This window comes from Trichoplusia ni, chromosome 4 (assembly GCF_003590095.1).
Source record: "Trichoplusia ni isolate ovarian cell line Hi5 chromosome 4, tn1, whole genome shotgun sequence".
Taxonomy (NCBI): domain Eukaryota; kingdom Metazoa; phylum Arthropoda; class Insecta; order Lepidoptera; family Noctuidae; genus Trichoplusia; species Trichoplusia ni.
This window is the reverse complement of record NC_039481.1, coordinates 5,430,097-5,445,554: the sequence shown is the minus strand read 5'-3', so window position 1 is coordinate 5,445,554 and position 15,458 is coordinate 5,430,097. Positions and strand designations below refer to the sequence as shown.

At 35.0% G+C, this 15,458-nt stretch overlaps 2 protein-coding genes and 1 long non-coding RNA gene across 5 annotated transcripts in view; 1 reads left to right on the top strand and 2 right to left on the bottom strand.

Annotated features, from left to right (window-relative positions):
• The window catches only part of LOC113493529 (pseudouridine-metabolizing bifunctional protein C1861.05), a 113,202-nt gene that overhangs the window by 61,779 nt on the left and 35,965 nt on the right, over positions 1–15,458 (top strand). The window lies entirely within an intron of this gene.
• Positions 1–15,458, bottom strand: part of LOC113493544 — a 68,799-nt gene that overhangs the window by 36,940 nt on the left and 16,401 nt on the right. For both annotated transcript variants that reach the window (XR_003400570.1, XR_003400571.1), the window contains exon 2: positions 4,843–4,922. This is a non-coding gene — a long non-coding RNA (uncharacterized LOC113493544). The remainder of the gene's footprint in view (positions 1–4,842; positions 4,923–15,458) is intronic.
• LOC113493534 (uncharacterized oxidoreductase SERP2049-like) lies at positions 13,271–14,564 on the bottom strand. Its single transcript, XM_026871548.1, has one exon. The coding sequence runs from the start codon at positions 14,263–14,265 to the stop codon at positions 13,507–13,509; it is 759 nt and encodes a 252-aa protein (XP_026727349.1). The 5' UTR covers positions 14,266–14,564; the 3' UTR covers positions 13,271–13,506.

Here is a 15,458-nt window from a genome sequence, read left to right as displayed (position 1 = left end):
GTAAGCTTATTAAAACATGTCTGATCGTGTTCTGTGTACGTGTGACATGTGTAAACTTGTTTTTTGTTTAAGCTAATTAAGATGAGTCGATTAATAATCGTTTAGTTTATGTTTTGAAAATGTTGTAATCATTAATAGCCGATTTTCGAGCATGAGTTATCGTGTTTAACAACATCTGTTTAAATAATGGCGAAAGGAAATTACCTATCAGCTTTAGATTTATCTACTTTGCTGACCTGTTATAAATAATATACAGAAATGTTGAATTTATACTAATGCTACTGCGTGCAAAGAGACATCAACAAATTGGCTCCAACCTAAAACACTGAGTAGACGACTTTCATATCCAGAAAACAAAACATTTGTAAATGCAATCTAGAAAAAAAAAACATTGTAAACAAACCTTAATAAACGAAATGGCATCCTGTTCAAAGATAAACTTTAGTTATAACATTCGTTTCAAAATGTAACAATACTCGTTCTAAATCACTGAAAACAACAAAGTTTTACTGAAAAATGTTGAAAATGAAAGTAGTAAACCGTAGTACGGGTATAAATATGACTGTTGTGAGCGAAGAATGTAAAATATTTGCGAGTACACAACATTCCATGATGTTTAAAATAATATGAGCAACGCTCACACTGACACGCTACAATAGATACAAAACTAGCTGCAAAATGTATGTGTATGGAACTCGTCGCTCCGTGACAACAAGCGAAAATGGACTCAAGAAGCTTCACAATCGTCGCAGATACCACGTCCCTACAGTGTCAACTGATTCCATATTGTATACACAAACACAAACGCCTCATTTGAATACGTACATACATAGCATCGGTATGTTTACTTCACCTACTTTCCGTATGAGAATAACAAAGTATTAGATTGTAAATGTGTACTAAGTACAGAGTGTTTACGGTCCGATAAATTAATAGTCTTATATAGATTATTTTATCTGTATAGGTTTAAAATCCACGCTTTACTTATAGAAATAGCAGTTGAAATACATGTACAGCGTGCTGGAATTCGCGTTGATCGCTCTAATTCAATTTCGAGCAATTAATATTAATAACTGTTTCAGGAAATTAATTTATGTAGTGTTTGTTATTGCATTGGCAACTAATGAAAATGTTAATATCTAAAACAAAACTTCGTTTAAATAACGATAATTTCTGTTATTCTAGAACCTTCAACCAACATTAATTAGATGTCTAAAACAAGCAAATGTGCGTGACACAGTCGCTCTATACCGCTACTGTCACAAGTCACACTTTAAGTGTATACGTTAAACAGCAAGGTTCGTTTACCTTAGTGTTTTGCATAGATTATTGTGGTAGAGACTGGCATTGCTGCACACGCCACCGGAAACCTGATAAAGGAGGCAGTGACGTATGAACATGAATTAGCGTGGCTCGGAGCGCGCTGGAGCGGGCGCGGCGTGGTGCGGTGCACCGGCGTCGCGCCTGCAGCACGCCACACACACAGCACCGCCTCGCTAACCCCACCTTCCACACGCGATCTAACACCGACTTTACATAAAACACTCGTAAACAGACAACATAAAACTTTTTTATCTGACTCACACCTAGTTTCCAATGGTAATGTAGAAAGCGGTCGCCGTGATTTTCATACAAATGTTATAAAAAGAAAACGCGAGCAATATTGAGATGTTACGTAAACCCCTAAGTTTGCACCTACCTTCCGAGGAGAAAGAACTATCTATCAACTCCCACAGTTATTCGTGTAAAGAGAAAATCAATAACAATATCTACGTCTATCCATCGGCCGGTCACGCCCGACTGTCGGGAAAATGATGGAAAGCTGCTACCGCTGCACTGATACAATATTACAGCTCTATTTTCTCACTTAATCCACATTGAAATACGTTTATGCTTACAAATTCGTCTTCGCTGCGCGTCCACTGAACATGACAGTTGAACTGAAACTTGTTTATGACGATTGAATGTATGCAGAACTGAAAGTTTGTGCCGTTTCAGTTTTCGTCTAGCAAAAGGAGATTTAATATGCAAATGTATTTTTATGTTCTATACAAAGTCGTCTGCACTTTTTTCATTGATAATGTTGTACTTCATTACTGATATTTATCGAAATGAATATCATAATAAATGTTTGAAACATTCTGTGATATTGAACACCAACTCGAATCCGTACCTAATATTTAATAACAATGGGTTGCCTCGGGGTAAATATGTTTCGGGGCATTGTACTTGTGAGATTTATGTATTTAATCACCTAGGGCACACGAGACATTACTTGCGTAGCGTTAAAATGTCTCTCGTTTACATTACCACCCACTCACACCTTCGTTGTTCTAGAAATAGTATAAATAAGCAAATAAAAATAAGTATAAAATAAATAAAATAAATAGTATAAAATAAGTTCTATAAATAAGCATTCACTCTATTTATAGAACACAAAAATTAAAAAGACAAACCAATAGTATTCAACAAAACCTATAATATTTAAACAGGTAATATTTATCATCCATTCGTTATTACCTACGTATTTAGACGGTACAAAGATTTTAAAAGCATCATAACAAAATCTCGTAGCAGCGTAGCGCGCCGTAGCGTGCAGCTACGAATGGTTGAGCAGAGCTAAATTTAGCACTACAAATGATTTGCAAGCAAAACCTTTTGCATGTTTATTTCTCGAGAAAAAATGGCTTAACCACAATAAAATTATAAGTGAGGGTTGCGAAGCTATTTAATGAACTATTACGGGTACTTTATGAATAATACAAGCAAAACAAATGAACGTTTGTATAAAATCTATTAAGAGTTATTTAAGTCAAGTAATAATGGCCCTTTGGTCCTTGGTTATTTAGTTAGGTATGTTGATATTTACGCAGCGTTATTGTTATTGCTTATTGTACAAATTGTGTAGCTTTCCATTGTTCACGAGTATACAGAGTGCGATTTCTGGCAAGATACTTTGAAAACAGTTTTACTGTATGCGAAATATCTGTCAGGATATGACATATTGTATGTTGTCAATGTCAATGAAATATATAAAACGTATTGTTTTATATCTAGAAATGAAATACGAAATAGAAAAAAGTTATCTCAATATGTTTTAATAACCATTTGCGCATTCAATTTTACAATATACTCGTAAATGACGTATTTATATATCGTAAACGATAGCAATTAGGTGTAATATACTATAAAGGTAAAATACTTGCGTTACGGCACAGTTATTTTTAAAATAGCATTTTACTATTGCACGGAAAATGGCTCGAAGCCTTTATGCCCCAGTATAGTATGTCTATATATGGTCTATACATAGAATCAATAACCAAAAGACAAACAATTTAAATATGACATTTACGTAACATATTCGTTTAGCATGTAACTTGTTCTTGAAAGAAACAGCTAAGAAGCGAATCAAGTGCATATTAATACAAAAGTTAAAACCTCCTTTGATCCTTCTTATTAGAACTATCTCAGTATCGATAGTATACGTGTAAACGTCATAAGAGCTTAGTGAGGCGCGGTACAGCGTAAGTATGTGAGTGCGCTCGGTCGGACCTTTCGATAAAAAGCAATTTCACCGATATCGATAGAGGAAAGCCGTGTCTTATCGACATCGTAACCTGGTTCTCGACCTGAGTCTGAGTTAACGACGCACCCAAAAGCTTTGCTACTCGACTTTATTTTGACACACTTGAACGTGTTTGCATAATAAGTGGAAAATATTGACGAAGCATAAATACTCCACTGATTATATTTCCGTTCATGGAAATAAACAATTTTTGTAAGGAATCTTCCAATACCTGTCATGAACATGACATTGACATCAACTGGTCAAGTAATATATGAACACTGAATATATTCATCTATAGACCGCGTAAGGAAACGGAAAGTCATTAAAATGTATCGCGACACGTATTTAATGACCCCACTTGTTTCGTAACTTCTGTACAACATGTAGTGTGAGTATATTCAATTAAGCGTAGTTCGATGCGCGATACCTAATATCAGTTCATCGAGCACTAATACGAGATAATCCGATATGTCGCGACGTAACTAGACGTAAGCTAAAAAAGCATTATCCAGCTAATCCCTAACGCGCTGATGGGAAAACCCATAAGACCGCCTAATGAATCGATCGTCCTAGTAACAGGAAACTCTTATGCAATATAGTACTTTAACGATCATCTCAACAAAGTTTATTAATCTTCTTAATATTTCCGAACAGGCGCGAGGCGCTTCGTCCTACATTTTCACAGAAAATGTGTTTTGCTTATACATACCTTTTGTGTAGTATTAAAGAGGGACTTAAATTTATAGGCTGAAGAGGCGCAAATAAGCTGGCAACGAGAATAAATACAACCTTCTTCCTCCTTTGTATTTTCTTAGACACTTAATTGATGGCGGTTTGTTTTAACGTTTATTTTTTGGCGACTCATCGACAGTAATATACATACAGAAACCCGATTACCAAGATGCCTATTTTTAAAAGTAATCATTCGCATCTCTAACGATCCTTAGCGTCGAGAAAATAGTTCTACAGCATAGCGACAGTCTCAAACTATTGATCTGAAGAGGCCGCCAACGACACGCATCAGCTGTCGTCTGAAAAACTTCTACTAAAGCACCAAACAAGAACACGAACAGCTATTACACAATACATTGCGTTATTTTTAGAACTAACTTACAGAACCGGCCTCTAAAAACCTCAATGAAAAGGCATTTCGTAATAGAGCGATAGTGACGCAAGTTTATTTCGAGCGGAGTTTCATTGACGTGAACAGTCATTTGCATGGAAGCGGAAAGTGTGCGGGTTATGTGAAAATACTTGGCATTAGGAGATGGTACCTTTCAGTTGGGGGAGTCGGAGCCGGCGCAAGATAATGAGGTCCATTGTGGCGATCTCGTCCGATGAGGACAGCTGCTGTCTGGAAAAACGAGAGATAGAAAGTTTACCGACCAGCCATGCACACAAATCAAAGATAAAAAACTAGGTCACAGAGCAGATAGGAACGAACATAAGTAAATTATAGATCTGATCAAATTTACTTTTCCAAGCACCTTACCTTATCTTTTCAGGAATAAAATAGATTGTTTGAAAAGGCAGAGTCATAAATCTGAATGCATAACTTTCCATTTGCATATTAAAAAGATATTTCGAAGTGTACAACTGTATGAATAAAGCTGACAATAATGACGTTAACCATCCACAAACTGTGATGGAGAACGCACAAAGTGGTCGTCTAAGTTAATGAATAATTCCAGAGTTAGCGTCACCCCCCCCCCCGCTGCCCGCCCCTCCAGCGCTACTAACTTCATCCACAGATAGTCTGAAAACATTATCCTATTTGTTGAGCTATCTTCTCGAATTGTATGTGCGCCTCTAATATAAACGCCTTTATAGATGTTCAAACAATTTGTGTAACCTTTAATAAAGTACCGTCGTCCTTCGTTAACAGGCGTTTTAGGTAAAAACGTCTCACAGTATTTATTTATGATCCCTCAATAAACCAAACCCTCGCTACACTGTTTACTTCAAAGGGAGATACGGAGTCGGTTGCTCAGACATTAATTAATTTATGAGATCTTGTTTATTCTACATAGTGGTTCAATTTCTATCTATTGCGTTTTTAACATTTTTATTAGTATAGCATCAAGAAGCCATGTTTTATTTAAAAAACACATCGTGTTAAAATTGAGAGAATCTTAACTTAAAACATAGAATAATGTTATATAACAAGAATATTGTTATATTGAGGCTTGTTTTATTTATATTTTTGTTACGAGTAATTTTATCAAGATCCAAAGATTTTCCAACACCATATGACTCAATTAACGGTAGCAGCCTTGTTAAGGAACCAAAACAAGAGGCTTCCAAAGCGTGCCCTAAAGAAACCCCGCGTGTTAAACAAGCAAAGCTGCAGGTAGCACCTTCCTTGCAATAAACGTAACTAAACACCCTTTCATTAAGCTATTTGTACACAGGTAGAGGTTTGTGTTTGTAATTACAGGTGACGGGTCACGGGTCTTCCGAGGTCCCGGTCACACGCAATATGGCCTCGCCGACAACTTGCCGCCCACAAAATACATTTTACGACACAACCGACTTACCCTCGTAAATTTTATAACGATACCATGGCACTAATAAAACTTGCTGGACACTTTCTTTTCAATTTAATGCCTCAGAGAGTTATACAGATTATAAAGATAGAACTTCATTAATATGTAGTGAGTTATTTGCTTAGGGACAGATTGTATCATTGTTTACGAAACTCGCTACATGTGTTACTACAAGAGATTTTGTAGAATGTTAGTTTTACACCTGGCAAATAATACGTTCTATTAAGACTTAAAAATATATATCTATGAAGTACATTATTTCAGAGATTCATAGTGGATACATTTTATTTTACAAACACTTTATTTATTTTGTCGTATCTTTTATATTTGTTTGTGTTTGATATTAATAGTTGAAATTACGTAACAGGAAACTGAATCGGGAAATGAGGCGGTGCTTTCTTTCCTCGAAACTTCGCATCCCCATAACTGTACTATATTCTTTCTTTGTGCAAGGTTTATGCCAGTTCTTATGGTGCTATGAAATATTGCTTTAACATAATCAAAGATGAAACATCCTTGCATTCCCTCCGGTGTGTATCTAACAATTATTGATACATTTGAGACAATTTGCAGTAGGATATTCAAAGTGCTATCACATGAACTGACCTTAATATAATAGAGACATTCAATTATATGCAATTCGAATACCAGCCAGTCAATACAGAAAGCTCCTAAACCACACACAAAGGTTCAATTATTGTCAATTTCGACATTGTCAATGAGGTTGTGAGCTGACACTAATTTGAGTGGAAACCACTCAAACTGAGTCGTGAACACATGCATTATGAAGTCGGGCGGGTAAACTGCAGGAGCGTGCAGCGTGCAGCGTGCTCCGAGGGTTTTACTAGCCTGACCTTATTGCTTTATTAACTTTGATGGCATCGCGCTGCTCCGAATATTGTTCCTATCTAGTTCACAACTTACTGGCACACGAGAAAGTATATGTTCTTAAGCCGGACAGTTTGTCATTTATTGATGAGCTGCATGCTATAAAGACAGAAATGAGTGTAGTACTTATACAGTATTAAGCCGCAATAGTTACTTGTTATACTTGGTAAAGTTAAATGTAAATATGTATGTGTTTCCTATGCCAAATGCAGAAAAACACTTTCTGTTATACTTCTTGTTACACATACCTACTATTCGCTGAATTTTGTCATACAGACTGTTATTATTCTCAGATCATCACAATAAAGGTTTATTCTAGATCACGAACGTTCTATTCCAACTTGAGGTTCAGTAAAATTCATGTCATGTTACTTCAGAGAATTCATAAAATCTAAGTATACATTTTTGTTTCATCTCGTTCCAAAAGGTAAGTGCAGAGGCGGTATTCAATAATTATGAACATTCATACGTATGTATGAACCCACTTTCCAAGAATGTGCGCTTGAACTTTACTTATGCTACCCGAGCCATCATGCTTTTTATTTTATTTTCGCTGAACGTATGACTGATTTCTTGAGTACAGAGTCGCGTTACTAATATAGCCTTATTTATTATAAATTAAATTAGGATCATGTTTAAAAAGTTAATGATAATACAATGAATTAAAATATAATCTAAAAAAGCAGAAAACAGTAATGAACGAATGAAAAAAATCTGAGTAAGATTAAAGAAAACAGAACGAGGGCCAACTTTTCATATTTCCTTCAACAACAAAGTATTAACAAAAAAGAAATATGAAAATATTAAGGAGCTGCTTTGACCGGAAGTGAGGTCTCGCCTTTTCCGCTACTCAGTCCACGCAACACGATGGAGGTTCCGGTGCTGAAAACCAACTCGCCCTAAATGCGTCCCCAACTATTACGATTTGTTTTACAGGAAATCGTATAAACGAAGTGCTGGTTTCTGTGACCGCTCAATATAAGGACCGTATTTCAAAGCTATAAGAAGTATTTATTAAATAAGTTTTTGAAAAATAATAAATAGATAAACGTACATTGTAAATGGTAAAATAGATTGAAATGTGAAGATTTATTTTCTTTCCACTCATGCTAAAGATAAGAAGCGATCCTTTCAAACATGTAGTACCGTATCTACCTAGGTTTTCGACTGCCAAGACACGACATATAATATAGTTATTGATATGTTTTCCCTCGTGAACATTATAACTACGCTTTTGGGTTACATTATATGTAAAAATCTTGGCTAGCGGGCTGAAATAAATCATTATTATCCATTGAGAGAATATGAAATGAGGAACGTTGCAAACAGCGCACATCGCGGTCTAGTAAGCTGGTATTTTTATGCAACAAAATGTAGTGAAACGCGATCTAAAATATTAAATTATATTCTAAAACTTAGACCGTGTTTTGTTTTCATGAAAGAATATACACGCGGTACCGTTTAACTGAAACGTTGAAGACCGTTCGTAACAATAACACAAGTTAGTATAATGTTTTCATTCATAATTTTAAGTTAAGTTCTACGATTAAAAGTTTTGTTAGTAAGGGAAACCTATGTACCTAGACATTATAAAAGTAGTTGCCGCTCTATACCGACAAAATGTTGTTTAGCAGTTGTTGCTCATCTTGCTTTCAGAATTGCGTTTTATGAGCCCGAAGTTCACGCAATGATACTCAATTCTTGTATTCCCTTCAACTTCGTTTCGTTAAGTTAAGTTTTGGTTCCAAGTACGTATATAGGTTAAAGCACATGAACGCTGAACATCAACATCATATCTAATATTCAAATCTATAAGTGAAATGCCCAAGAGAAATTCCCACCGTCCAGTCTATATCATCTTGTAACTCTCAGCTCGACACCTACATAGGAGCCATCAAAAAATATGTAAAGCACTTAGCAATAAAAATAACATGTGAGTGGCGTCACTGGTAAAACCTTGTTGGATATAAAACGAAATAGCCGCCTACTGCAGTCGACTTAACATTCAGCCCCACATTTTCTAATCCAGCCGCTTGCAACCGCTGTCAGCGCTTTTTCATTCTGACGTTTGAAATGAACTATTTCGCAGTACCGCCTTTCGGTTTTATTGTATTTTAGCGTCTACGAAGCTACGTCATAAAACTGTCATCATTCAATATTTTTACGAGTAGTAATACGTTTTATTGGGATGTAGCTGGGACTCGAGAGATAATTCGCACGGAAGGGATAGAAACGTCTCTATTGTTATCATAAAGCTGATTCCTTTTTGTGATAAGCAGAACTCAAAGTGCCTATATAGTTACTTGTACATTTCTCTTCTGGCACCATATGTTGCGCAATCATATCTCTTCTATTGCGCAACGAGTGAAGGACAAATTTCCAATATGGCAGATACGACTTTTTCTGGATTAAGATTATGTGTTTGTAGAATAGATTACGAAAACAATACTTCGTTTAGGTACTCTGAAGTTGAACGTCCCTACATCCCTACAACTGATAATTAACTACGAGTGTTATTAAAAAGTCCGCACTTTCCTCTATGATGCCTATCGGAAGATAATTAAATCACAATAAAGCCAAAACCAGATAAACTTCAAGTTATAATGACCATACATTATTTATTTACATGAATATCGTTGGTTAATGGTCAACTTTTAATTTAAAGGTCCGTATTTAGCTATTAGTGGCGTTCGGTTCGCCATGATTGAAAAACAATGATTCGTGATGTATTCTTAATGTACGAATGTCGTGACTGCCGTTATCAAAGCCAGTTTGTACTGCTCGAGTTAGTACATGCATCAACTTATAAATGGTTGGATTTGAAAACATTCTGAAATATGCATATCTACTAACTACTTCATTTGCCAATGTCGTTGTTTTCGTGTAAAAATCTATAATCCAATGATTGATTCTACATTCCGCTTTATATTTTTTTCTTATTTCAATAGTAAAATATCCATCTTAAGCAACGCCACGTGAACCAAACTTATCTATACTAATACTAATATATAAAGCTGAAGAGTTTGTTTGTTTGAACGCGCTAATCTCAGGAACTACTGGTTCACATTGAAAAATTCTTTTTGTATTGAATAGACCATTCATCGACGTAAGTTTTAGGCTATATACCATCACGCTGCGACTAATAGGAGCGAAGATACAATGGAAAATGCGGAAAAAAACAGGGCAGGTATAAATCATAACTTATATCTTCTAACCACGCGAACGAAGTCGCGGGCACAAGCTAGTTGAATTATACAGCCATTTAGATAGTTTTTTACAAAGTCACACTAGCATATTTTTTTTAAAAGCTATTTAGGCGACAATTACAGATAATACAAACAACAACCAACTATCATACATTGTTACAAAAAACACGTATTAATAATGAATAAAACAAACACGCCTGTTTCCTGATACATAAAACATAATTCCAATGAGGACATTATTCACAGTACAAAACTAATTTCCAAAGTGTCACGGCAAAGTCTGACGGTAGATCGAAAAAAGTGGGCAGGTGCGGGAGGGGCCTGCATACCTAACGTACCGTGCCTTACTGCTACTGAGCTATCATAACACTGAATGTAATTTGAAAAAGAAAAAGTTATAGTAGATTTATGACATCACATTCAATGTGGCAGACTGAAATCCGATCACAACTTTGCGTAGGTAACAGACTAGCAATGGAGATCGTATCTGTTTTTTTTTTACTCTATTCCAAATAAAAAACTGCGATCTAACAATTTTCCATACTCCTTTACGAAACTATATCAAAAATATTCGCAACTATATTACATGATATTGAATTTCTGTTCTCGATATAAATTCACAAATATATTTTCAATAAAGCCATACGAGTACAATAACATTGAACAAATATCAGCATGCACTGCACTGAACTCAGATTTGTATGTATTACAAACTTCATCGTAAATGTTTACTCTGATATGAAGCTGTGAATTGTGTATTTACGTTACATCGAACAAAGTATTAAATTAACAGTTATAAATCGGAAATCGTAACAAGCATTTAATAAAACTCGAACTGGAGAAAATAAAGGAAATATCCGCGTTACCTGTGCTTTATTTATGCAAATCGAATTTACGGAGTGTTCAAATGAAGTAAAAAATATAAACCGAAACGGAAAAAGCGGAGTGGGACGGGAAATTTGGACACCGTATAGGTACAACTATACAGTATATATTTATATCCTTTTTTAAACCAGTTCAGCACTATGAAATTTAATCCTTGTGTCACGGTGGGTTTTGCATGTATTTTATTCCAGTCACCTGCACAAATACACTCATATTTTAGTTAAACTGTTTTACTTATTGAAAGAAGTAAATACATTCAAACTAACATTTAATCCGTTCATTTATTAAAGCCATAAAAAATATATAAAATGTCACCTTTATATTTTTTGCAAAAACAAAGTAACTGTAAATAAAGAAAGTAGTTAATCAGCATAAAACTCAAAAAGAGCTCGTAAACCTTTCTGTGAGGGCTCGTGAAACGTTAGTTAAAACGTGTAAACGTCATCAGTGCCAGACGGCTACAGCGGCATAGTGAGCTGTTGACAGAGCAACACCGAGAAATTAAAAAGTAAAAAATGTTACGTACTAATTGACTAAGTTTATAACTTGTGATCATTATTACCCAAGACGGAACGGAGTCTGCATATACGTTTAGGCTAAGTGGTATTTTTTTGTTGCAACGGAGCAATCCAATGTTGTGACACTTCTTTCGTTCGTTGAGTAAATAATTCAACAATTTGGTGGGCTATTCAACTGGGATGAATGAAAACTAGGTAACCTCTTTCTTTCTTCTTTAGATGGTCGGGGAATCCTCATGGACACCCACTTCTTCTGGGAAGAAAGCGGGTAGGGTCATACTCTTACTGACCTAACCTGAACCATCATGTAACGTCTCCCGCATTCGGTCGGTGTATGGCAATTTATAGCAATTCATCATAGTTACGATAACCACTACCGATTATCTCATGATGATGCATTAAATGGGCTAAAGAAATTATTACCTACAAGAACGTACTTACCTACCTAATCTCTGGTCAGGTTACCTAATCTAAATGATAAAAACAGCTTGCTTTGTCATGCTTTACATTTATCATCAAACATTAGTCGTTTTAAGTCCTATTCCCCATGACAACTGATTTTTATCGTTTACTAGCTGTCGCCCGCGAACCCGCCTTCTACAAAATGATCGGACGGAAACATAATATCGGGATAAAAACTAACCTATGTGTTAATCCTGGTTATAAACTATCTGTGTATCAAGTTTCGGCTAAATCGGTTCTGTGGTATTTGCGTAAAAGAGGAACAAACATCCATACATACAAAGTTTCGCGTTTATAATATTAGTTAATAGGATATTACTTTTATAACAGAAATCTGATGATTGATAATAAAATTGTGTGAAATGCATGACAAAGTAAGTTTTTAGCAAAACAATTACTTAATCTAGAGTATCGACGTTTACACAACATTGTGCAATATGGTTCTAGAGTTCCGTACCAGATAAGATGATTTTGGATGGATGTGCGTTTACAAAAAAAAATAGTAGTAAGTATCACGTTGATAAGAAATTTACAAAACAAATATTCTGTTAACAAAAAAACTGAATGTTTTCATTACCTTGATCCAGAAAATTTAAGCTTTAATTTAAACGAAATTATCAGCAATAATATTTTTGAAGCATGAATTTGGATTCTCTGAAATGGTATTTTAAATTACAAGTAAATATTGAAAAAAAAAGCACGCGAGTTACTTCTTTTTTTTTTTTTTTTTTTTTTAAATATAAATGCGGACAACATCACATACATTGTTCTGAACCCAAAGTAAGTTGCTGAAGCACTTGTGTTATGGAATTCAGATACAACGAAGGTACCACAAACACCCAGACCCGAGACAATGTAGAAATGTTAATTTTTACATTGACCCGACCGGGGATCGAACCCGGGACCTCAGAGCTAGCGACACCTTGAAACCGGTGCGTACGCCACTCGACCACGGAGATCGTACTTCTAAACGTTTAAACTACCGAGAAACGACAATATCGACCATTTGTAAAATATATTTTTTTATATCACTACGAACTTATAAATTCTTAGAATGTGCTACGAGTTTTACCATTTTTTTACTGCAAATCTATAATTATTATTACCATTTAATCAAAAAAATTGTACAGAACCAACAAAACGCGATTGGAACCTTAATCATAAGCGGGATATCAGTAATTTAATTAAAATGCCTTCTCATCAGTTACTTGTTTTTCATGAGTGAGTTTGCTGTTTAATAAATCATTAATATTTACATAATATTGTGAAATAATTATAACATTTTTTAGATATTAAGTACGAGGGTGCAACGAACTAAATTTGTCACTATCTACAAAGAAACATAATTTAATTTTATTAAATTAACTTAAATGTATATTATATACATAAATATTTATTTAATTTTAATAGCTCTCCATTGCCTTCTTAAATTTTTAATCAGCACGAATTAAAGCTCCGTTATCACAAACAAACACTGACCCAGTAATACCTCTGGCGCTGTCACTCGCCAAAAACGAAACTAAGTCAGCAATTTCTTCAGATTCAGAAATACGTTTTAGTGCTGTAGATGCCTCGACGTTTTCGAAAAAAGTTGCTTGTTGATCTTTAGGGACGCCCATATTTTGAATAATATCGGTTTTCACCGGTCCGGGGCTAACAGTGTTTACACGAACACCAGTTGATGCTAATTCAGAAGCAACGGATCTAGTAAAATGATCCAAGCCAGCCTTGGACGTGCTGTAAGCGAACATGGCTTTAGAACGAACCTTCATTGCAGTGATACTTGAGATGTTTATAATATTCCCTTTCGTGGCTATGATATGAGGAGCAGCGACATGTGTGAGGTGAACGACCGCATGGAGGTTCGTCGCCATTATTCTGTCATAGCTTTCCAAAGCATTCTCGTCCATAATACTTCCTTGGCTCGCAGTTCCAACGTTAATTACCAAAATGTCAAGTTTTCCAAAATGTACCACCGTCTCCAAAACAATTCTCTTCACATCTTGTTTTTTAGTAACATCAGCGACTATGACTAACGGATTATTGCATTTTAGAGCCACTTCTTTAAGCTTCGCCTGGTTTCGTCCCACAATAGCTACGCTGGCACCGAATGTAGAAAATTGAATGGCAATACTGGCTCCAATACCAGAGCTCCCGCCAGTCACAAGAACTACTTTATTATTGAATTTCATGTTATTGTCTACTATAGTAGCTACTATCTTGTGTCACTGCAAACCGTAGTAAGAACAAATCGAATTTGCTGTTCATTACTTCAATATTTTTTTATCTTATCTTAATTTTGAAGAAACTATATTAATCGTTGAATCTATCCTATGGGTAGATAATAATTATGATTCCTTTTTTGATGTTTAGTCACTTACCAGGTCTATGCACCGTAGGTAGGGTAAGAACTATACAAACATCCGTCATATTTTGATGGCACAAAAAAATGCGCGCAAGCAAGTGTAGGCAAGCATATTTTTTTACAACAAACACCGGCTTCAAATTAAACTAATAAGAAATTCCACGTTATGAAAAAATAATCAACAATATTGATTCATGCAGTCTGAAGTTTTAAAGTGACAATGAAATACCGACGAATTAACCTACTCTTTTTGAAGTCCGTCGAAAAGTAACACATTTTCAGAGTTCCGTAACGTAATATATAAACATGCATGATATACGAGTATATTATGTCTTAATCGCTGATTATGACTATTTTAAACATTTAATAATCGTCACAGAAAACAAACATGACTACCTCGAATGATTAGTCAATTTAATTGATAACGCATAAAACGTAACAAAACATTACATAGCAAAATATTACAATTAGAAATAGTCACCAATCATAAAAATGGATGGTAAATTCCATATTACTACCTCAAAAAAAAACATTATCTACAATTTTAATATAACGAATATTTATAAGTAAATAAACTTAGCATCGCAGATGCGACTAGCTAAATAACAATAAAAAATCGTTATTAAGTAACTCAACATTTCGATGTTTTCTTAACTGGGAACGTATTTTTTGTCAATTTTTTTTTTCGTGAAAATAATAAAGGACGAACACCATGTATATAATTTTGTTTTCGTTTTATCAATTAACTATTGATAGGTCTTGGTGACTAGTGATAATTCTATCTATTCGTATCTAAATCTTGATGTTGTATAATTATTTTACTCTTTGTCGCACACTGTACCGTCAACAAAAAGTCTATTACGCAATGTGATTAACGAATAGCCAATATATTTAGTGACGTGTGTGAATTGCTGAAGCAGCCATATTAGTTAGTGAAATAGTGTTAAGATAAGGTTAGGTTTTTAGGGTACGCTGGGGTTGACTTGGTTTAATGTAAGCTTGACTACAAGCCCTGAAATA